General features: G+C 52.3%; 1 protein-coding gene across 1 annotated transcript; it reads right to left on the bottom strand.

The window, feature by feature from the left end:
* Positions 1 to 1,507: 1,507 nt before the first annotated feature.
* On the bottom strand, positions 1,508 to 21,436 carry LOC142783986 (uncharacterized). Its single transcript, XM_075882600.1, has 5 exons — positions 21,428 to 21,436; positions 2,272 to 2,485; positions 2,038 to 2,199; positions 1,804 to 1,965; positions 1,508 to 1,731 (listed from the first exon to the last, which is right to left on the bottom strand). The coding sequence occupies exons 1-5, from the start codon at positions 21,434 to 21,436 to the stop codon at positions 1,550 to 1,552; spliced, it is 729 nt and encodes a 242-aa protein (XP_075738715.1). The 3' UTR covers positions 1,508 to 1,549.
* Between the last annotated feature and the right edge of the window lie 161 nt (positions 21,437 to 21,597).

Here is a 21,597-nt window from a genome sequence, read left to right as displayed (position 1 = left end):
CTTGAGCGCATTTCCCTTAGGGGGACGATAGCACACCGAAAACACGAACTGACCAGTACAGACTGATATGATTTCAAAGTCATCAGTAATCAGAGAGTACGAGTCCAGCTTATCGCATTCTATATTGTTAGACACCAGCAAAGCAACTCCACCTCCTCGCTGGCTGGAGCGGTTCAGAGAATAAGTTTTATAGTGAGTCATCGTAAAGGTGTCAGAATCATTGGTGCTCCAAGTTTCAGTGAGCATGACCAAAGAAAAAGTAAATGAAAATTCACCGAAAAATTCCTCCAAACACATGGTCTTGTTTTTACAGAGCGTACATTTAAGTGAATGGCTTTAAACGATGTTGGCTTAGTAGTACATGAAGTAATTTTATTAAGATCACTCGGAAGAAAATAACTCATGTGCTCCATCGTGATTACATTTCAAAAGAAAACAAAGCATTCAACGTGAAGCACTATAGGTGCTCTAAGTCGCTCTTTCCCTTCACATGCACAGCATTCACTCCCTCGCTTTTCCGAACGAGAACTTTTCCGTTGAGATACCAAACAAACTTGTAGCCTTTATCTTTGGCGCATTCTTTCGTTGCTTGGAGCAGTTCTCTATTGCGGCGTGTCAGATTTTCTTGCATGAAAATTGATGGGTGGCTATCCTTAAGGTTCTTTTTATTCCTGATCCACTGGTCCCTTATCGCTTGCTTTGTAAAGCGGACAATGATGCCTGGCACCTTGCCATGTTTTGCAGGAATTCGATGAACATTCGCAACATCCGATTCCATTAAGTGAGGCACTTGAAGTTTGTCAGCTACGTCATTTAATGTGACCATAAGATTCTCATTTGCTACTTCTCTAATACCATGCAGTTCCAAGTTTAGCTGCCTGCTTCTAAATTCAAGGTCATGCATCTCTTTTTCAAGTTGGGCACAGGTTACTTGATTTAGGTCATCTTTTTTTTCAAGCTCAGACACCTTTTTTTTTATGTCTTTTAAATCGGCTTCTTGATGGCAGAACTTTTGCTCAAATTCATCGAACTTTGTAGATATGAAGGTAAGAGACTCTTCAATGCTTTCAACTTTTTTTGTCAGGGGCATCAGCCGTTCTAACTTCTGGTTAATTGACATGAGGGCAAGCTTAATTTCTGTTTCAGAATCATTACTGTCTTTACTGCACATGTTGCCACCACTAGCACTTCTACACGACGGACACTGCCATGATTTCTTTGCGGCCTCGTTCTTTGCCTTGAACGACTTTTCTGTTAGGCCAGCGCATTTTCCAAAGTGATAACCGTTCTCGCACTTACAACATTCCACAAAGGGCTCGTCAGGAGAGATGAGCAGATTACATGTGTTACAAGAAAGAGACATTCTTTCAAGTGTAGCTATGCAACCACAATACGGTGCCCAGCGGTACACAAGCAAAACCAATAGCAGCAGCAGCGACAGCAGCAGCAGTAGAAATACTATTGCAACTGAATATTATTGAACACAGTAACACTAACCTGCAAAAAGAGCAGTTTTTGAGTCGATGTTCACGGCTTGCTGCCGCTGCTGCTAAGTGGTGGGCGGGTCACCGTGCTCCGCTTTTCTTGTGCCGAGCTGGCTAGATGCGCATGTGCAGAGACGACTTGCGGGTGAATCCTCGTCCCAAGGGCAGATCCACGTGAAATTCGCAGAAGCGGTCCGGCGAAACACTTCTTGCACTCCGTTCACTGCGGGTCCGGACGTAGACGACACTGCAAAAAGAGCAGTTTTTGAGTCGATGTTCACGGCTTGCTGCCGCTGCTGCTAAGTGGTGGGCGGGTCACCGTGCTCCGCTTTTCTTGTGCCGAGCTGGCTAGATGCGCATGTGCAGAGACGACTTGCGGGTGAATCCTCGTCCCAAGGGCAGATCCACGTGAAATTCGCAGAAGCGGTCCGGCGAAACACTTCTTGCACTCCGTTCACTGCGGGTCCGGACGTAGACGACACTGCAAAAAGAGCAGTTTTTGAGTCGATGTTCACGGCTTGCTGCCGCTGCTGCTAAGTGGTGGGCGGGTCACCGTGCTCCGCTTTTCTTGTGCCGAGCTGGCTAGATGCGCATGTGCAGAGACGACTTGCGGGTGAATCCTCGTCCCAAGGGCAGATCCACGTGAAATTCGCAGAAGCGGTCCGGCGAAACACTTCTTGCACTCCGTTCACTGCGGGTCCGGACGTAGACGACACTGCAAAAAGAGCAGTTTTTGAGTCGATGTTCACGGCTTGCTGCCGCTGCTGCTAAGTGGTGGGCGGGTCACCGTGCTCCGCTTTTCTTGTGCCGAGCTGGCTAGATGCGCATGTGCAGAGACGACTTGCGGGTGAATCCTCGTCCCAAGGGCAGATCCACGTGAAATTCGCAGAAGCGGTCCGGCGAAACACTTCTTGCACTCCGTTCACTGCGGGTCCGGACGTAGACGACACTGCAAAAAGAGCAGTTTTTGAGTCGATGTTCACGGCTTGCTGCCGCTGCTGCTAAGTCTAATTGGCTAGCGCAATCGGCTGTTAACCGAGAGGTTGGAGGTTCGAGCCCACCCGGTGGTGGTGCGTCGCTTTTTTTCTTTGGGCTGATAGCTCTGAAGAAATGTTCTGACGGTGGTGAGAGTGGAGCAGGACTGTCTCCGGGGCGCAATTGGCTAGCGTGATCGGCTGTTAACCGAAAAGTTGGAGGTTCGAGCCCACCCAGTGGTGGTGCGGCGCTTTTTTTTTCTTTGGGCTGATAGCTCTGAAGAAATGTTCTGACGGTGGTGAGAGTGGAGCAGGACTGTCCCCGTGGCGCAATTGGCTGAACAGTTGGAGGTTCGAGCCCTCCCGGGAGTAGCGTGTTGTTTTTTCTTTGCGCTGATAGCTTTGAAGATATGTTCTGATGGTGGAGAGAGTGGAGCAGGACTGTCTCCATGGCGCAATTGGCTAGCGCGATCGGCTGTTAACCGAAAGGTTGGAATTTCGAGCCCACCCGGTGGTGGTGCGGCGCTTTCTTTCTTTGCGCTGATAGCTTTGAAGATATGTTCTGATGGTGGTGAGAGTGGAGCAAGACTGTCTCCGTGGCGCAATACGCTAGCGCGATCGGCTGTTAACCGAAAGGTTGGAGTTTCGAGCCCTCCCGAGAGTGGTGTGTTGCATTTTTCTTTGCGGTAATAGCTTTGAAGATATGTTCTGCTGGTGGTGAGAGTGGAGCAGGACTGTCTTTGTGGCGCCATTGGCTAGCGCGACCGGCTGTTAACCGAAAGGTTGGGGGTTCGAGCCCACGCGGTGGTGGTGCGGCGCTTTTTATTCTTTGGGGTGATAGCTCTGAAGAAATGTTCTGGCAGTGGTGAGAGTGGAGCACGACTGCCTCCGTGGGGCAATTGGCTAGCGCGATCGGCTGTTAACCGAAAGGTTTGAGTTTCGAGCCCTCCCGGGAGTGGTGTGTTGCGTTTTTCTTTGCGCTGATAGCTTTGAAGATATGTCCTGATGGTGGTGAGGGTGGAGCACGACTGTCTCCGTGGCGCAGTTTGCTAGCGCGAGCGGCTGTTAACCGAAAGGTTGGAGGTACGAGCCCTCCGGGACTGGTGCGTTGCTTTTTTTTCTTTGGGCTGATAGCTTTAAAGATATGTTCTGATTATGGTGAGAGTGGAGAACGACTGTCTCCGTGGCGCAATTGGCTAGCGCGATCGGTTGTTAACCGAAAGGTTGGAGGTTCGAGCCCACCCAGTGGTGGTGCGGCGCTTTTTTTTCTTTGGGCTGATGGCTTTGAAGATATGTTCTGATGGTGGTGAGAGTGGAGCAGAACTGTCTCCGTGGCCCAATTGGCTAGCGCGATCGGCTGTTAACCGAAAGGTTGGAGTTTCGAGCCCTCCTGGGACAGGTGTGTTGCTTTTTTCTTTGCGCTGATAGCTTTGAAGATATGTTCTAATGGGGGTGAGGGTGGAGCAAGACTGTCTCCGTGGCGCAGTTGGCTAGCGCGATTGGCTGTTAAACGAAATGTTGGAGGTTCGAGCCCACCCGGTGGTGGTTCGGCGCTTTTTTTTCTTTGTGCTGATAGCTTTGAAGATATGTTCTGATGGAGGTGAGAGTGGAGCAGGACTATCTCCGTGGCGCAATTGGCTAGCGCGATCGGCTGTTAACCGAAAAGTCGGAGGTTCGAGCCCACCCGGTGGTGGTGCGGCGCTTTTTTTTGGGCTGACAGCTTTGAAGATATGGTCTGATGGTGGTGAGACTGGAGCAGGACTGTCTCCGTGGCGCAATTGGCTAGCGCGATCGGCTGTTAACTGAAAGGTCGGAGGTTCGAGCCCACCCGGTGGTGGTGCGGCGCTTTTTTTTTCTTTGGGCTGATAGCTTTGAAGATATGTTCTGATGGTGGTGAGAGTGGAGCAGGACTGTCTCCATGGCGCAATTGGCTAGCGCGATCGGCTGTTAACCGAAAGGTTGGAGTTTCGAGCCTTCCCGAAAGTGGTGTGTTGCATTTTTCTTTGCGGTAATAGCTTTGAAGATATGTTCTGCTGGTGGTGAGAGTGGAGCAGGACTGTCTTTGTGGCGCCATTGGCTAGCGCGACCGGCTGTTAACCGAAAGGTTGGGGGTTCGAGCCCACGCGGTGGTGGTGCGGCGCTTTTTATTCTTTGGGGTGATAGCTCTGAAGAAATGTTCTGGCAGTGGTGAGAGTGGAGCACGACTGCCTCCGTGGGGCAATTGGCTAGCGTGATCGGCTGTTAACCGAAAGGTTTGAGTTTCGAGCCCTCCCGCGAGTGGTGTGTTGCGTTTTTCTTTGCGCTGATAGCTTTGAAGATATGTTCTGATGGTGGTGAGGGTGGAGCTCGACTGTCTCCGTGGCGGAGTTTGCTAGCGCGAGCGGCTGTTAACCGAAAGGTTGGAGGTACGAGCCCTCCGGGACTGGTGCGTTGCTTTTTTTTCTTTGGGCTGATAGCTTTAAAGATATGTTCTGATTATGGTGAGAGTGGAGAACGACTGTCTCCGTGGCGCAATTGGCTAGCGCGATCGGTTGTTAACCGAAAGGTTGGAGGTTCGAGCCCACCCAGTGGTGGTGCGGCGCTTTTTTTTCTTTGGGCTGATGGCTTTGAAGATATGTTCTGATGGTGGTGAGAGTGGAGCAGAACTGTCTCCATGGCGCAATTGGCTAGCGCGATCGGCTGTTAACCGAAAGGTTGGAGTTTCGAGCCCTCCTGGGACAGGTGTGTTGCTTTTTTCTTTGCGCTGATAGCTTTGAAGATATGTTCTAATGGGGGTGAGGGTGGAGCAAGACTGTCTCCGTGGCGCAGTTGGCTAGCGCGATTGGCTGTTAAACGAAATGTTGGAGGTTCGAGCCCACCCGGTGGTGGTTCGGCGCTTTTTTTTCTTTGTGCTGATAGCTTTGAAGATATGTTCTGATGGAGGTGAGAGTGGAGCAGGACTATCTCTGTGGCGCAAATGGCTAGCGCGATTGGCTGTTAACCGAAAGGTTGAATTTCGTGCCCACCCGGTGGTGGTGCGGTGCTTTTTTTCTTTTGGGCTGATAGCTTTGAAGATGTGTTCTGATGGTGGTGAGAGTGGAGCAGAACTGTTTCCGTGGCGCAATTGGCTAGCGCGATCGGCTGTTAACCGAAAGGTTGGAGTTTCGAGCCCACCCGGTGGTGGTGCGGCGCATTTTTTCCTTTGGGCTGTTAGCTTTGAAGATATGTTCTGATGGTGGTGAGAGTGGGGAGGACTGTCTCCGTGGCGCAATTGGCTGGCGCGATTGGCTGTTAACCGAAAGGTTGGAGGTTCGAGCCCACCCGGTGGTGGTGCGGCGCTTTTTTTTTGCGCTGATAGCTTTGAAGATATGTTCTGATGGTGGTGAGAGTGGAGCAAGACTGTCTCTGTGGGGCAATACACTAGCGCGATCGGCTGTTAACCGAAAGGTTGGAGTTTCGAGCCCTCCCGAGAGTGGTGTGTTGCATTTTTCTTTGCGGTAATAGCTCTGAAGATATGTTCTGCTTGGTGTGAGAGTGGAGCCGGACTGTCTTTGTGGCGCATTTGGCTAGCGCGACCGGCTGTTAACCGAAAGGTTGGAGGTTCGAGCCCACGCGGTGGTGGTGCAGCGCTTTTTTTTTTGGGCTGATGGCTTTGAAGATATGTTCTGATGGTGGTGAGAGTGGAGCAGAACTGTCTCCGTGGCGCAATTGGCTAGCGCGTTCGGCTGTTAACCGAAATGTTGGAGGTTCGAGCCCACTTGGTGGTGGTGTGGCGCTTTTTTTGCGCTGATAGCTTTGAAGATATGTTCTGATGGTGGTGAAAGTGGAGCAAGACTGTCTCCGTGGCGCAATGGGCTAGCGCGATCGGCTGTTAACCGAAAGGTTGGAGTTTCGAGCCCTCCCGGGAGCGGTGTGTTGCTTTTTTCTTTGCGGTAATAGCTTTGAAGTTATGTTCTGATGGTGGTGAGAGTGGAGCAGGACTGTCTTCGTGGCGCAATTGGCTAGCGCGATCGGCTGTTAACCGAAAGGTTGGAGGTTCGAGCCAACCCGGTGGTGGGGCGGCGCTTTTTTTCTTTGGGGTGATAGCTCTGAAGAAATGTTCTGACGATAGTGAGAGTGGAGCACGACTGTCCCGGTGGGGCAATTGGCTAGCGCAATCGGCTGTTAACCGAGAGGTTTGAGGTTCGAGCCCACCCGGTGGTGGTGCGTCGCTTTTTTTCTTTGGGCTGATAGCTCTGAAGAAGTGTTCTGACGGTGGTGAGAGTGGAGCAGGACTGTCTCCGTGGCGCAATTGGCTAGCGTGATCGGCTGTTAACCGAAAAGTTGGAGGTTCGAGCCCACCCAGTGGTGGTGCGGCGCTTTTTTTTCTTTGGGCTGATAGCTCTGAAGAAATGTTCTGACGGTGGTGAGAGTGGAGCAGGACTGTCCCCGTGGCGCAATTGGCTGAACAGTTGGAGGTTCGAGCCCTCCCGGGAGTAGCGTGTTGTTTTTTTCTTTGCGCTGATAGCTTTGAAGATATGTTCTGATGGTGGAGAGAGTGGAGCAGGACTGTCTCCATGGCGCAATTGGCTAGCGCGATCGGCTGTTAACCGAAAGGTTGGAATTTCGAGCCCACCCGGTGGTGGTGCGGCGCTTTCTTTCTTTGCGCTGATAGCTTTGAAGATATGTTCTGATGGTGGTGAGAGTGGAGCAAGACTGTCTCCGTGGCGCAATACGCTAGCGCGATCGGCTGTTAACCGAAAGGTTGGAGTTTCGAGCCCTCCCGAGAGTGGTGTGTTGCATTTTTCTTTGCGGTAATAGCTTTGAAGATATGTTCTGCTGGTGGTGAGAACGGAGCAGGACTGTCTTTGTGGCGCCATTGGCTAGCGCGACCGGCTGTTAACCGAAAGGTTGGGGGTTCAAGCCCACGCGGTGGTGGTGCGGCGCTTTTTATTCTTTGGGGTGATAGCTCTGAAGAAATGTTCTGGCAGTGGTGAGAGTGGAGCACGACTGCCTCCGTGGGGCAATTGGCTAGCGCGATCGGCTGTTAACCGAAAGGTTTGAGTTTCGAGCCCTCCCGGGAGTGGTGTGTTGCGTTTTTCTTTGCGCTGATAGCTTTGAAGATATGTTCTGATGGTGGTGAGGGTGGAGCACGACTGTCTCCGTGGCGCAGTTTGCTAGCGCGAGCGGCTGTTAACCGAAAGGTTGGAGGTACGAGCCCTCCGGGACTGGTGCGTTGCTTTTTTTTCTTTTAGCTGATAGCTTTAAAGATATGTTCTGATTATGGTGAGAGTGGAGAACGACTGTCTCCGTGGCGCAATTGGCTAGCGCGATCGGTTGTTAACCGAAAGGTTGGAGGTTCGAGCCCACTCAGTGGTGGTGCGGCGCTTTTTTTTCTTTGGGCTGATGGCTTTGAAGATATGTTCTGATGGTGGTGAGAGTGGAGCAGAACTGTCTCCGTGGCGCAATTGGCTAGCGCGATCGGCTGTTAACCGAAAGGTTGGAGTTTCGAGCCCTCCTGGGACAGGTGTGTTGCTTTTTTCTTTGCGCTGATAGATTTGAAGATATGTTCTAATGGGGGTGAGGGTGGAGCAAGACTGTCTCCGTGGCGAAGTTGGCTAGCGCGATTGGCTGTTAAACGAAATGTTGGAGGTTCGAGCCCACCCGGTGGTGGTTCGGCGCTTTTTTTTCTTTGTGCTGATAGCTTTGAAGATATGTTCTGATGGAGGTGAGAGTGGAGCAGGACTATCTCCGTGGCGCAAATGGTAGCGCGATTGGCTGTTAACCGAAAGGTTGAATTTCGTGCCCACCCGGTGGTGGTGCGGTGCTTTTTTTCTTTTGGGCTGATAGCTTTGAAGATATGTTCTGATGGTGGTGAGAGTGGAGCAGGACTGTCTCCGTGGCGCAATTGGCTAGCGCGATCGGCTGTTAACCGAAAAGTCGGAGGTTCGAGCCCACCCGGTGGTGGTGCGGCGCTTTTTTTTGGGCTGACAGCTTTGAAGATATGTTCTGATGGTGGTGAGACTGGAGCAGGACTGTCTCCGTGGCGCAATTGGCTAGCGCGATTGGCTGTTAACTGAAAGGTCGGAGGTTCGAGCCCACCGGTGGTGGTGCGGCGCTTTTTTTTCTTTGGGCTGATAGCTTTGAAGATATGTTCTGATGGTGGTGAGAGTGGAGCAGGACTGTCTCCATGGCGCAATTGGCTAGCGCGATCGGCTGTTAACCGAAAGGTTGGAGTTTCGAGCCTTCCCGAAAGTGGTGTGTTGCATTTTTCTTTGCGGTAATAGCTTTGAAGATATGTTCTGCTGGTGGTGAGAGTGGAGCAGGACTGTCTTTGTGGAGCCATTGGCTAGCGCGACAGGCTGTTAACCGAAAGGTTGGGGGTTCGAGCACACGTGGTGGTGGTGCGGCGCTTTTTATTCTTTGGGGTGATAGCTCTGAAGAAATGTTCTGACAGTGGTGAGAGTGGAGCACGACTGCCTCCGTGGGGCAATCGGCTAGCGCGATCGGCTGTTAACCGAAAGGTTGGAGTTTCGAGCCCTCCCGGGAGTGGTGTGTTGCTTTTTTCTTTGCGCTGATAGCTTTGAAGATATGTTCTGATGGTGGTGAGGGTGGAGCACGACTGTCTCCGTGGCGCAGTTTGCTAGCGCGATCGGCTGTTAACCGAAAGTTTGGAGGTACGAGCCCTCCGGGACTGGTGCGTTGCTTTTTTTTCTTTGGGCTGATAGCTTTAAAGATATGTTCTGATTATGGTGAGAGTGGAGAACGACTGTCTCCGTGGCGCAATTGGCTAGCGCGATCGGCTATTAACCGAAAGGTTGGAGGTTCGAGCCCACCCAGTGGTGGTGCGGCGCTTTTTTTTCTTTGGGCTGATGGCTTTGAAGATATGTTCTGATGGTGGTGAGAGTGGAGCAGAACTGTCTCCGTGGCGCAATTGGCTAGCGTGATCGGCTGTTAACCGAAAGGTTGGAGTTTCGAGCCCTCCTGGGACAGGTGTGTTCCTTTTTTTTTGCGCTGACAGCTTTGAAGATATGTTCTAATGGGGGTGAGGGTGGAGCATGATTGTCTCCGTGGCGCAGTTGGCTAGCGCGATTGGCTGTTAAACGAAAGGTTGGAGGTTCGAGCCCACCCGGTGGTGGTTCGGCGCTTTTTTTTCTTTGTGCTGATAGCTTTGAAGATATGTTCTGATGGTGGTAAGAGTGGAGCAGGACTGTCTGCGTGGCGCAATTGGCTAGCGCGATTGGCTGTTAACCGAAAGGTTGGACGTTCGAGTCCACTCGGTGGTGGTGAGGCGCTTTTTTTCTTTGGGCTGATGGCTTTGAAGATATGTTCTGATGGTGGTGAGAGTGGAGCAGAACTGTTTCCGTGGCGCAATTGGCTAGCGCGATCGGCTGTTAACCGAAAGGTTGGAGGTTCGAGCCCACCCGGTGGTGGTGCGGCGCTTTTTTTCTTTGCGCTGATAGCTTTGAAGATATGTTCTGATGGTGGTGAGAGTGGAGCAAGACTGTCTCTGTGGCGCAATACGCTAGCGCGATCGGCTGTTAACCGAAAAGTTGGAGTTTCGAGCCCTCCCGAGAGTGGTGTGTTGCATTTTTCTTTGCGGTAATAGCTCTGAAGATATGTTCTGCTTGGTGTGAGAGTGGAGCAGGACTGTCTTTGTGGCGCAATTGGCTAGCGCGATCGGCTGTTAACCGAAAGGTTGGAGGTTCGAGCCAACCCGGTGGTGGGGCGGCGCTTTTTTTCTTTGGGGTGATAGCTCTGAAGAAATGTTCTGACGGTAGTGAGAGTGGAGCACGACTGTCTCGGTGGGGCAATTGGCTAGCGCAATCGGCTGTTAACCGAGATTTTGGAGGTTCGAGCCCACCCGGTGGTGGTGCGTGGCTTTTTTTCTTTGGGCTGATAGCTCTGAAGAATTGTTCTGACGGTGGTGAGAGTGGAGCAGGACTGTCTCCGTGGCGCAATTGGCTAGCGTAATCGGCTGTTAACCGAAAAGTTGGAGGTTCGAGCCCACCCAGTGGTGGTGCGGCGCTTTTTTTTTCTTTGGGCTGATAGCTCTGAAGAAATGTTCTGGCGGTGGTGAGAGTGGAGCAGGACTGTCCCCGTGGCGCAATTGGCTGAACAGTTGGAGGTTCCAGCCCTCCCGGGAGTAGCGTGTTGTTTTTTGCTTTGCGCTGATAGCTTTGAAGATATGTTCTGATGGTGGAGAGAGTGGAGCAGGACTGTCTCCATGGCGCAATTGTCTAGCGCGATCGGCTGTTAACCGAAAGGTTGGAATTTCGAGCCCACCCGGTGGTGGTGCGGCGCTTTCTTTCTTTGCGCTGATAGCTTTGAAGATATGTTCTGATGGTGGTGAGAGTGGAGCAAGACTGTCTCCGTGGCGCAATACGCTAGCGCGATCGGCTGTTAACCGAAAGGTTGGAGTTTCGAGCCCTCCCGAGAGTGGTGTGTTGCATTTTTCTTTGCGGTAATAGCTTTGAAGATATGTTCTGCTGGTGGTGAGAGTGGAGCAGGACTGTCTTTGTGGCGCCATTGGCTAGCGCGACCGGCTGTTAACCGAAAGGTTGGGGGTTCGAGCCCACGCGGTGGTGGTTGCGGCGCTTTTTATTCTTTGGGGTGATAGCTCTGAAGAAATGTTCTGGCAGTGGTGAGAGTGGAGCACGACTGCCTCCGTGGGGCAATTGGCTAGCGCGATCGGCTGTTAACCGAAAGGTTTGAGTTTCGAGCCCTCCCGGGAGTGGTGTGTTGCGTTTTTCTTTGCGCTGATAGCTTTGAAGATATGTTCTGATGGTGGTGAGGGTGGAGCACGACTGTCTCCGTGGCGGAGTTTGCTAGCGCGAGCGGCTGTTAACCGAAAGGTTGGAGGTACGAGCCCTCCGGGACTGGTGCGTTGCTTTTTTTTCTTTGGGCTGATAGCTTTAAAGATATGTTCTGATTATGGTGAGAGTGGAGAACGACTGTCTCCGTGGCGCAATTGGCTAGCGCGATCGGTTGTTAACCGAAAGGTTGGAGGTTCGAGCCCACCCAGTGGTGGTGCGGCGCTTTTTTTTCTTTGGGCTGATGGCTTTGAAGATATGTTCTGATGGTGGTGAGAGTGGAGCAGAACTGTCTCCGTGGCGCAATTGGCTAGCGCGATCGGCTGTTAACCGAAAGGTTGGAGTTTCGAGCCCTCCTGAGACAGGTGTGTTGCTTTTTTCTTTGCGCTGATAGCTTTGAAGATATGTTCTAATGGGGGTGAGGGTGGAGCAAGACTGTCTCCGTGGCGCAGTTGGCTAGCGCGATTGGCTGTTAAACGAAATGTTGGAGGTTCGAGCCCACCCGGTGGTGGTTCGGCGCTTTTTTTTCTTTGTGCTGATAGCTTTGAAGATATGTTCTGATGGAGGTGAGAGTGGAGCAGGACTATCTCCGTGGCGCAAATGGCTAGTGCGATTGGCTGTTAACCGAAAGGTTGAATTTCGTGCCCACCCGGTGGTGGTGCGGTGCTTTTTTTCTTTTGGGCTGATAGCTTTGAAGATATGTTCTGATGGTGGTGAGAGTGGAGCAGGACTGTCTCCGTGGCGCAATTGGCTAGCGCGATCGGCTGTTAACCGAAAAGTCGGACGTTCGAGCCCACCCGGTGGTGGTGCGGCGCTTTTTTTTTGGGCTGACAGCTTTGAAGATATGTTCTGATGGTGGCGAGACTGGAGCAGGACTGTCTCCGTGGCGCAATTGGCTAGCGCGATCGGCTGTTAACCGAAAGGTTGGAGGTTCGAGCCCACCCGGTGGTGGTGCGGCGCTTTTTTTCTTTGCGCTGATAGCCTTGAAGATATGTTCTGACGGTGGTGAGAGTGGAGCAGGACTGTCTCCGTGGCGCAATTGGCTAGCGTGATCGGCTGTTAACCGAAAAGTGGGAGGTTCGAGCCCACCCAGTGGTGGTGCGGCGCTTTTTTTTCTTTGGGCTGATAGCTCTGAAGAAATGTTCTGACGGTGGTGAGAGTGGAGCAGGACTGTCCCCGTGGCGCAATTGGCTGAACAGTTGGAGGTTCGAGCCCTCCCGGGAGTAGCGTGTTGTTTTTGTCTTTGCGCTGATAGCTTTGAAGATATGTTCTGAAGGTGGTGAGATTGGAGCACGACTGTCTCCTTGGCGCAATTAGCTAGCGCGATCGGAAGTTAACCGAAAGGTTGGAGGTTTGAGCCTACCCGGTGGTGGTGCGGCGCTTTTTTTTCTTTGGGCTGATAGCTTTGAAGATATGTTCTAATGGTGGTGAGAGTGAAGCAAGACTGTCTCCGTGGCGCAATTGACAAGCTGAATTGGCTGTTAACCGAAAGGTTGGAGTTTCGAGCCCTCCCGAGAGTGGTGTGTTGCTTTTTTCTTTGCGCTGATAGCTTTGAAGATATGTTCTGATGGTAGTGAGTGTGGAGCACGGCTGTCTCCGTGGCGTAATTGCCTAGCGCGATCAGCTGTTAACCGAAAGGTTGGAGGTTCGAGTCCACTCGGTGGTGGTGCGGCGCTTTTTTTTCTTTGGGCTGATAGCTTTGGCGATATGTTCTGATGGTGGTGAGAGTGGAGCAGGACTGTCTCCGTGGCGCAATTGGCTAGCGTGATCGGCTGTTAACCGAAAATTTGGAGGTTCGAGCCCTCCCGGGAGCGGCGTGTTGCTTTTTTCTTTGCGCCGATAGCTTTGAAAATATGTTCTGATGATGGTGAGAGCGGAGCACGACTGTCTCCGTGGCGCAATTGGCTAGCGCGATCGGCTGTTAACTGAAAGATCGGAGGTTCGAGCCCACCCGGTGGTGGTGCGGCGCTTTTTTTTTCTTTGGGCTGATAGCTTTGAAGATATGTTCTGATGGTGGTAAGAGTGGAGCAGGACTGTCTCCATGGCGCAATTGGCTAGCGCGATCGCCTGTTAACCGAAAGGTTGGAGTTTCGAGCCCACCCGGTGGTGGTGCGGCGCTTTTTTTCTTTGCGCTGATAGCTTTGAAGATATGTTCTGATGGTGGTGAGAGTGGAGCAAGACTGTCTCCGTGGCGCAATACGCTAGCGCGATCGGCTGTTAACCGAAAGGTTGGAGTTTCGAGCCCTCCCGAGAGTGGTGTGTTGCATTTTTCTTTGCGGTAATAGCTTTGAAGATATGTTCTGCTGGTGGTGAGAGTGGAGCAGGACTGTCTTTGTGGCGCCATTGGCTAGCGCGACCGGCTGTTAACCGAAAGGTTGGGGGTTCGAGCCCACGCGGTGGTGGTGCGGCGCTTTTTATTCTTTGGGGTGATAGCTCTGAAGAAATGTTCTGACAGTGGTGAGAGTGGAGCACGACTGCCTCCGTGGGGCAATTGGCTAGCGCAATCGGCTGTTAACCGAAAGGTTGGAGGTTCGAGCCCACCCGGTGGTGGTGCGGCACTTTTTTTTTGGGCTGATAACTCTGAAGAAATGTTCTGACGGTGGTGAGAGTAGGACTGTCTCCGTTGTGCGATTGGATAGCGTGATCGGCTGTTAACCGAAACGTTGGAGGTTCGAGCCCACCCGGTGGTGGTGCGGCGCTTTTTTTTCTTTGGGCTGATAGCTTTGAAGATATGTTTTGATGGTGGTGAGAGTAGAGCAGGACTGTCTCCGTGGCGCAATTGGCTAGCGCGATCGGCTGTTAACCGAAAGGTTGGAGGTACGAGCCCTCCGGGACTGGTGCGTTGCTTTTTTTTCTTTGGGCTGATAGCTTTAAAGATATGTTCTGATTATGGTGAGAGTGGAAAACGACTGTCTCCGTGGCGCAATTGGCTAGCGCGATCGGCTGTTAACCGAAAGGTTGGAGGTTCGAGCCCACCCAGTGGTGGTGCGGCGCTTTTTTTTTCTTTGTGCTGATGGCTTTGAAGATATGTTCTGATGGTGGTGAGAGTGGAGCAGAACTGTCTCCGTGGCGCAATTGTCTAGCGCGATCGGCTGGTAACCGAACGGTTGGAGTTTCGAGCCCTCCTGGGAACGGTGTGTTGCTTTTTTCTTTGCGCTGATAGCTTTGAAGATATGTTCTGATGGTGGTGAGAGTGGAGCAGGACTGTCTCCGTGGCGCAATTGGCTAGCGCAATCGGCTGTTAACCGAAACGTCGGAGGTTCGAGCCCACCCGGTGGTGGTGCGGCGCTTTTTTTTCTTTGGGGTGATAGCTCTGGAGATATGTTCTGATGGTGGTAAGAGTGGAGCAGGACTGTCGCGTGGCGCAATTGGCTAGCGCGACCGGCTGTTAACCGAAAGGTTGGAGGTTTGAGCCCACGCAGTGGTGGTGTGGCGCTTTTTTTTCTTTGGGGTGATAGCTCTGGAGATATGTTCTGATGGTGGTAAGAGTGGAGCAGGACTGTCGCGTGGCGCAATTGGCTAGCGCGATTGGCTGTTAACCGAAAAGTTGGAGGTTCGAGCCCACCCAGTGGTGGTGCGGCACTTTTTTTCTTTGGGCTGATGGCTTTGAAGATATGTTCTGATGGTGGTGAGAGTGGAGCAGAACTGTCTCCGTGGCGCAATTGGCTAGCGCGATCGGCTGTTAACCGAAAGGTTGGAGTTTCGAGCCCACTTGGTGGTGGTGCCGCGCTTTTTTTCCTTTGGGCTGATAGCTTTGAAGATATGTTCTGATGGTGGTGAGAGTGGAGCAGGAAATGTCTCCGTGGCGCAATTGGCTAGCGTGATCGGCTGTTACCCGAAAGGTTGGAGGTTCGAGCCCTCCCGGGAGTGGTGTGTTGCTTTTTTCTTTGCGGTAATAGCTTTGAAGATATGTTCTGATGGTGGTGAGAGTGGAGCAGGACTATCTTCGTGGCGCAATTGGCTAGCGCTAAAGGCTGTTAACCGAAAGGTTGGAGGTTCGAGCCCACCCGGTTGTGGTGCGGCGCTTTTTTTTTCTTTGGGGTGATAGCTCTGAAGAAATGTTCTGACGGTGGTGAGAGTGGAGCACGACTGTCTCCGTGGGGCAATTGGCTAGCGCGATCGACTGTTAACCGAAAGGTTGGAGGTTCGAGCCCACCCGGTGGTGGTGCGGCGCTTTTTTTTCTTTGGGCTGATAGCTCTGAAGAAATGTTCTGACGGTGGTGAGAGTAGAGCAGGGCTGTCCCCGTGGCGCAATTTGCTGAACAGTTGGAGGTTCGAGCTCTCCCGGGAGTATTGTGTTGCTTTTTTCTTTGCGCTGATAGCTTTGAAGATAAGTTCTGATGGTGATGAGAGTAGAGCACGACTGTCTCCGTGGCACAATTGGCTAGCGCGATCGGGTGTTAACCGAAAGGTTGGAGGTTCGAGCCCACCCAGTGGTGGTGCGGCGCTTTTTTTTTCTTTGTGCTGATAGCTTTGAAGATATGTTCTGATGGTGGTGAGAGTGGAGCACGACTGTCTCCGTGGGGCAATTGGCTAGCGCGATCGGCTGTTAACCGAAAGGTTGGAGGTTCGGGCCCACCCGGTGGTGGTGTGGCGCTTTTTTTTCTTTGGGCTGATAGCTCTGAAGAAATGTTCTGACGGTGGTGAGAGTAGAGCAGGACTGTCCCCGTGGCGCAATTTGCTGAACAGTTGGAGGTTCGAGCTCTCCCGGGAGTAGTGTGTTGCTTTTTTCTTTGCGCTGATAGCTTTGAAGATAAGTTCTGATGGTGATGAGAGTAGAGCACGACTGTCTCCGTGGCACAATTGGCTAGCGCGATCGGGTGTTAACCGAAAGGTTGGAGGTTCGAGCCCACCCAGTGGTGGTGCGGCGCTTTTTTTTTCTTTGTGCTGATAGCTTTGAAGATATGTTCTGATGGTGATGAGAGTGGAGCACGACTGTCTCCGTGGCGCAATTGGCTAGCGCGATCGGCTGTTAACCGAAATGTTGGAGGTTCGAGCCCACTTGGTGGTGGTGTGGCGCTTTTTTTGCGCTGATAGCTTTGAAGATATGTTCTGATGGTGGTGAAAATAGAGCAAGACTGTCTCCGTGGCGCAGTGGGCTAGCGCGATTGGCTGTTAACCGAAAGGTTGGAGTTTCGAGCCCTCCCGGGAGCGGTGTGTTGCTTTTTTCTTTGCGGTAATAGCTTTGAATATATGTTCTGAAGGTGGTGAGAGTGGAGCAGGACTGTCTTCTTGGCGCAATTGGCTAGCGCGATCGGCTGTTAACCGAAAGGTTGGAGGTTCGAGCCAACACGCTGGTGGGGCGGCGCTTTTTTTTCTTTGGGCTGATAGCTCTGAAGAAATGTTCTGACGGTGGTGAGAGTAGAGCAGGACTGTCCCCGTGGCACAATTTGCTGAACAGTTGGAGGTTCGAGCTCTCCCGGGAGTAGTGTGTTGCTTTTTTCTTTGCGCTGATAGCTTTGAAGATAAGTTCTGATGGTGATGAGAATAGAGCACGACTGTCTCCGTGGCGCAATTGGCTAGCGCGATCGGTTGTTAACCGAAAGGTTGGAGGTTCGAGCCCACCCAGTGGTGGTGCGGCGCTTTTTTTTTCTTTGTGCTGATAGCTTTGAAGATATGTTCTGATGGTGGTGAAAGTGGGGCAGGACTGTCTCCGTGGCGCAATTGGCTGGCGCGATTAGCTGTTAACCAAAAGGTTGGAGGTTCGAGCCCACCCGGGAGTAGTGTGTTGTTTTTTTTGCGCTGATAGCTTTGAAGATATGTTCTGATGGTGGTGAGATTGGAGCACGACTGTCTCCTTGGCGCAATTGGCTAGCGCGATCGGAAGTTAACCGAAAGGTTCGAGGTTCGAGCCCACCTGGTGGTGGTGCGGCGCTTTTTTTTCTTTGGGCTGATAGCTTTGAAGATATGTTCTAATGGTGGTGAGAGTGAAGCAAGACTGTCTCCGTGGCGCAATGGGCTAGCGCGATAGGCTGTTAACCGAAAGGTTGGAGTTTCGAGCCCTCCCGGGAGCGGTGTGTTGCTTTTTTCTTTGCGGTAATAGCTTTGAAGATATGTTCTGAAGGTGGTGAGAGTGGAGCAAGACTGTCTCTGTGGGGCAATTGGCTAGCGCGATCGGCTGTTAACCGAAAGGTTGGAGGTTCGAGCCCACCCGGTGGTGGTGCGGCGCTTTTTTTCTTTGGGCTGATAGCTCTGAAGAAATGTTCTGACGGTGGTGAGAGTGGAGCAGGACTGTCTCCGTGGCGCAATTGGCTAGCGTGATCGGCTGTTAACCGAAAAGTTGGAGGTTCGAGCCCACCCAGTGGTGGTGCGGTGCTTTTTTTTTCTGTGGGCTGATAGCTCTGAAGAAATGTTCTGACGGTGGTGAGAGTGGAGCAGGACTGTCCCCGTGGCGCGATTGGCTGAACAGTTGGAGGTTCGAGCCCTCCCGGAAGTAGCGTGTTGTTTTTTTCTTTGCGCTGATAGCTTTGAAGATATGTTCTGATGGTGGTGAGATTGGAGCACTACTGTCTCCTTGGCGCAATTGGCTAGCGCGATCGGAAGTTAACCGAAAGGTTCGAGGTTCGAGCCCACCCGGTGGTGGTGCGGCGCTTTTTTTTCTTTGGGCTGATAGCTTTAAGATATGTTTTAATGGTGGTGAGAGTGAAGCAAGACTGTCTCCGTGGCGCAATTGACAAGCTGAATCGGCTGTTAACCGAAAGGTTGGAGTTTCGAGCCCTCCCGAGAGTGGTGTGTTGCTTTTTTCTTTGCGCTGATAGCTTTGAAGATATGTTCTGATGGTAGTGAGTGTGGAGCACGGCTGTCTCCGTGGCGTAATTGGCTAGCGCGATCAGCTGTTAACCGAAAGGTTGGAGGTTCGAGTCCACTCGGAGGTGGTGCGGCGCTTTTTTTCTTTGGGCTGATAGCTTTGGCGATATGTTCTGATGGTGGTGAGAGTGGAGCAGGACTGTCTCCGTGGCGCAATTGGCTAGCGTGATCGGCTGTTAACCGAAAATTTGGATGTTCGAGCCCTCCCGGGAGTGGCGTGTTGCTTTTTTCTTTGCGCCGATAGCTTTGAAGATATGTTCTGATGATGGTGAGAGCGGAGCACGACTGTCTCCGCGGCGCAATTGGCTAGCGCGATCGGCTGTTAACCGAAAGGTCGGAGGTTCGAGCCCACCCGGTGGTGGTGCGGCGCTTTTTTTTTGGGCTGATAGCTTCGAAGATATGTTCTGATGGTGGTGAGAGTGGAGCAGGACTGTCTCCATGGCGCAATTGGCTACGCGATCGGCTGTTAACCGAAAAGTCGGAGGTTCGAGCCCACCCGGTGGTGGTGCGGCGCTTTTTTTTGGGCTGACAGCTTTGAAGATATGTTCTGATGGTGGTGAGACTGGAGCAGGACTGTCTCCGTGGCGCAATTGGCTAGCGCGATCGGCTGTTAACCGAAAGGTTGGAGGTTCGAGCCCACCCGGTGGTGGTGCGGCGCTTTTTTTCTTTGTGCTGATAGCTTTGAAGATATGTTCTGATGGTGGTGAGAGTGGAGCAAGACTGTCTCAGTGGCGCAATACGCTAGCGCGATCGGCTGTTAACCGAAAGGTTGGAGTTTCGAGCCCTCCCGAGAGTGGTGTGTTGCATTTTTCTTTGCGGTAATAGCTCTGAAGATATCTTCTGCTGGTTGTGAGAGTGGAGCAGGACTGTCTTTGTGGCGCAATTGGCTAGCGCGACCGGCTGTTAACCGAAAGGTTGGAGGTTCGAGCCCACGCGGTGGTGGTGCGGCGCTTTTTTATTTGGGGTGATAGCTCTGAAAAAATGTTCTGACAGTGGTGAGAGTGGAGCACGACCTTCTCTGTGGCGCAATTGGCTAGCGCGATCGGCTGTTAACCGAAAGGTCGGAGCTTCGAGCCCACCCAGTGGTGGTGCGGCGCTTTTTTTTTCTTTGGGCTGATGGCTTTGAAGATATGTTCTGATGGTGGTAAGAGTGGAGCAGGACTGTCTCCGTGGCGCAATTGGCTAGCGCGATTGGCTGTTAACCGAAAGGTTGGAGGTTCGAGCCCACCCAGTGGTGGTGAGGCGCTTTTTTTCTTTGGGCTGATGGCTTTGAAGATATGTTCTGATGGTGGTGAGAGTGGAGCAGAACTGTCTCCGTGGCGCAATTGGCTAGCGCGATCGGCTGTTAACCGAAAGGGTGGAGTTTCGAGCCCACCCGGTGGTGGTGCGGCGCTTTTTTTCCTTTGGGCTGATAGCTTTGAAGATATGTTCTGATGGTGGTGAGAGTGGAGCAGGAATGTCTCCGTGGCGCAATTGGCTAGCGCGATCGGCTGTTACCCGAAATGTTGGAGGTGCGAGCCCTCCCGGGAGTGGTGTGTTGCTTTTTTCTTTGCGGTAATAGCTTTGAAGATATGTTCTGATGGTGGTGAGAGTGGAGCAGGACTATCTTCGTGGCACAATTGGCTAGCGCTAAAGGCTGTTAACCGAAAGGTTGGAGGTTCGAGCCCACCCGGTTGTGGTGCGGCGCTTTTTTTTTCTTTGGGGTGATAGCTCTGAAGAAATGTTCTGACGGTGGTGAGAGTGGAGCACGACTGTCTCCGTGGGGCAATTGGCTAGCGCGATCGGCTGTTAACCGAAAGGTTGGAGGTTCGAGCCCACCCGGTGGTGGTGCGGCGCTTTTTTTTCTTTGGGCTGATAGCTCTGAAGAAATTTTCTGGCGGTGGTGAGAGTAGAGCAGGACTGTCCCCGTGGCGCAATTGGCTGAACAGTTGGAGGTTCGAGCTCTCCTGGGAGTAGTGTGTTGCTTTTTTCTTTGCGCTGATAGCTTTGAAGATAAGTTCTGATGGTGATGAGAGTGGAGCACGTCTGTCTCCGTGGCGCATTTGGCTGGCGCGATTGGCTGTTAACCGAGAGGTTGGAGGTTCGAGCCCACCCGGGAGTAGTGTGTTGTTTTTTTCTTTGGGCTGATAGCTCTGAAGAAATGTTCTGACGGTGGTGAGAGTGGAGCAGGACTGTCCCCGTGGCGCAATTGGCTGAACAGTTGGAGGTTCGAGCCCTCCCGGGAGTAGCGTGTTGTTTTTTTCTTTGCGCTGATAGCTTTGAAGATATGTTCTGATGGTGGAGAGTGTGGAGCGGGACTGTCTCCATGGCGCAATTGGCTAGCGCGATCGGCTGTCAACCGAAAGGTTGGAATTTCGAGCCCACCCGGTGGTGGTGCGGCGCTTTCTTTCTTTGCGCTGATAGCTTTGAAGATATGTTCTGATGGTGGTGAGAGTGTAGCAAGACTGTCTCCGTGGCGCAATACGCTAGCGCGATCGGCTGTTAACCGAAAGGTTGGAGTTTCGAGCCCTCCCGAGAGTGGTGTGTTGCATTTTTCTTTGCGGTAATAGCTTTGAAGATATGTTCTGCTGGTGGTGAGAGTGGAGCAGGACTGTCTTTGTGGCGCCATTGGCTAGCGCGACCGGCTGTTAACCGAAAGGTTGGGGGTTCGAGCCCACGCGGTGGTGGTGCGGCGCTTTTTATTCTTTGGGGTGATAGCTCTGAAGAAATGTTCTGGCAGTGGTGAGAGTGGAGCACGACTGCCTCCGTGGGGCAATTGGCTAGCGCGATCGGCTGTTAACCGAAAGGTTTGAGTTTCGAGCCCTCCCGGGAGTGGTGTGTTGCGTTTTTCTTTGCGCTGATAGCTTTGAAGATATGTTCTGATGGTGGTGAGGGTGGAGCACGACTGTCTCCGTGGCGGAGTTTGCTAGCGCGAGCGGCTGTTAACCGAAAGGTTGGAGGTACGAGCCCTCCGGGACTGGTGCGTTGCTTTTTTTTCTTTGGGCTTATAGCGTTAAAGATATGTTCTGATTATGGTGAGAGTGGAGAACGACTGTCTCCGTGGCGCAATTGGCTAGCGCGATCGGTTGTTAACCGAAAGGTTGGAGGTTCGAGCCCACCCAGTGGTGGTGCGGCGCTTTTTTTTTCTTTGGGCTGATGGCTTTGAAGATATGTTCTGATGGTGGTGAGAGTGGAGCAGAACTGTCTCCGTGGCGCAATTGGCTAGCGCGATCGGCTGTTAACCGAAAGGTTGGAGTTTCGAGCCCTCCTGGGACAGGTGTGTTGCTTTTTTCTTTGCGCTGATAGCTTTGAAGATATGTTCTAATGGGGGTGAGGGTGGAGCAAGACTGTCTCCGTGGCGCAGTTGGCTAGCGCGATTGGCTGTTAAACGAAATGTTGGAAGAGTGAGTACGTTCTTCATCATGAAATGTTGGAGGTTCGAGCCCACCCGGTGGTGGTTCGGCGCTTTTTTTTCTTTGTGCTGATAGCTTTGAAGATATGTTCTGATGGAGGTGAGAGTGGAGCAGGACTATCTCCGTGGCGCAAATGGCTAGCGCGATTGGCTGTTAACCGAAAGGTTGA

Source organism: Rhipicephalus microplus, unplaced genomic scaffold (genome assembly GCF_043290135.1).
Source record: "Rhipicephalus microplus isolate Deutch F79 unplaced genomic scaffold, USDA_Rmic scaffold_13, whole genome shotgun sequence".
Lineage (NCBI taxonomy): Eukaryota > Metazoa > Arthropoda > Arachnida > Ixodida > Ixodidae > Rhipicephalus > Rhipicephalus microplus.
Note: the sequence above shows the minus strand (reverse complement) of the source record. Positions and strands in the feature narration are given on the sequence as shown.

Excerpts from the sequence above, each read along its gene's own strand:
- LOC142783986 (XM_075882600.1), bottom strand. Across the intron at positions 2,200-2,271 it reads CACAAGAAAAGCGGAGCACG|TGTCGTCTACGTCCGGACCC; the intron begins GTGACCCGCCCA and ends CTCTTTTTGCAG. Across the intron at positions 1,966-2,037 it reads CACAAGAAAAGCGGAGCACG|TGTCGTCTACGTCCGGACCC; the intron begins GTGACCCGCCCA and ends CTCTTTTTGCAG.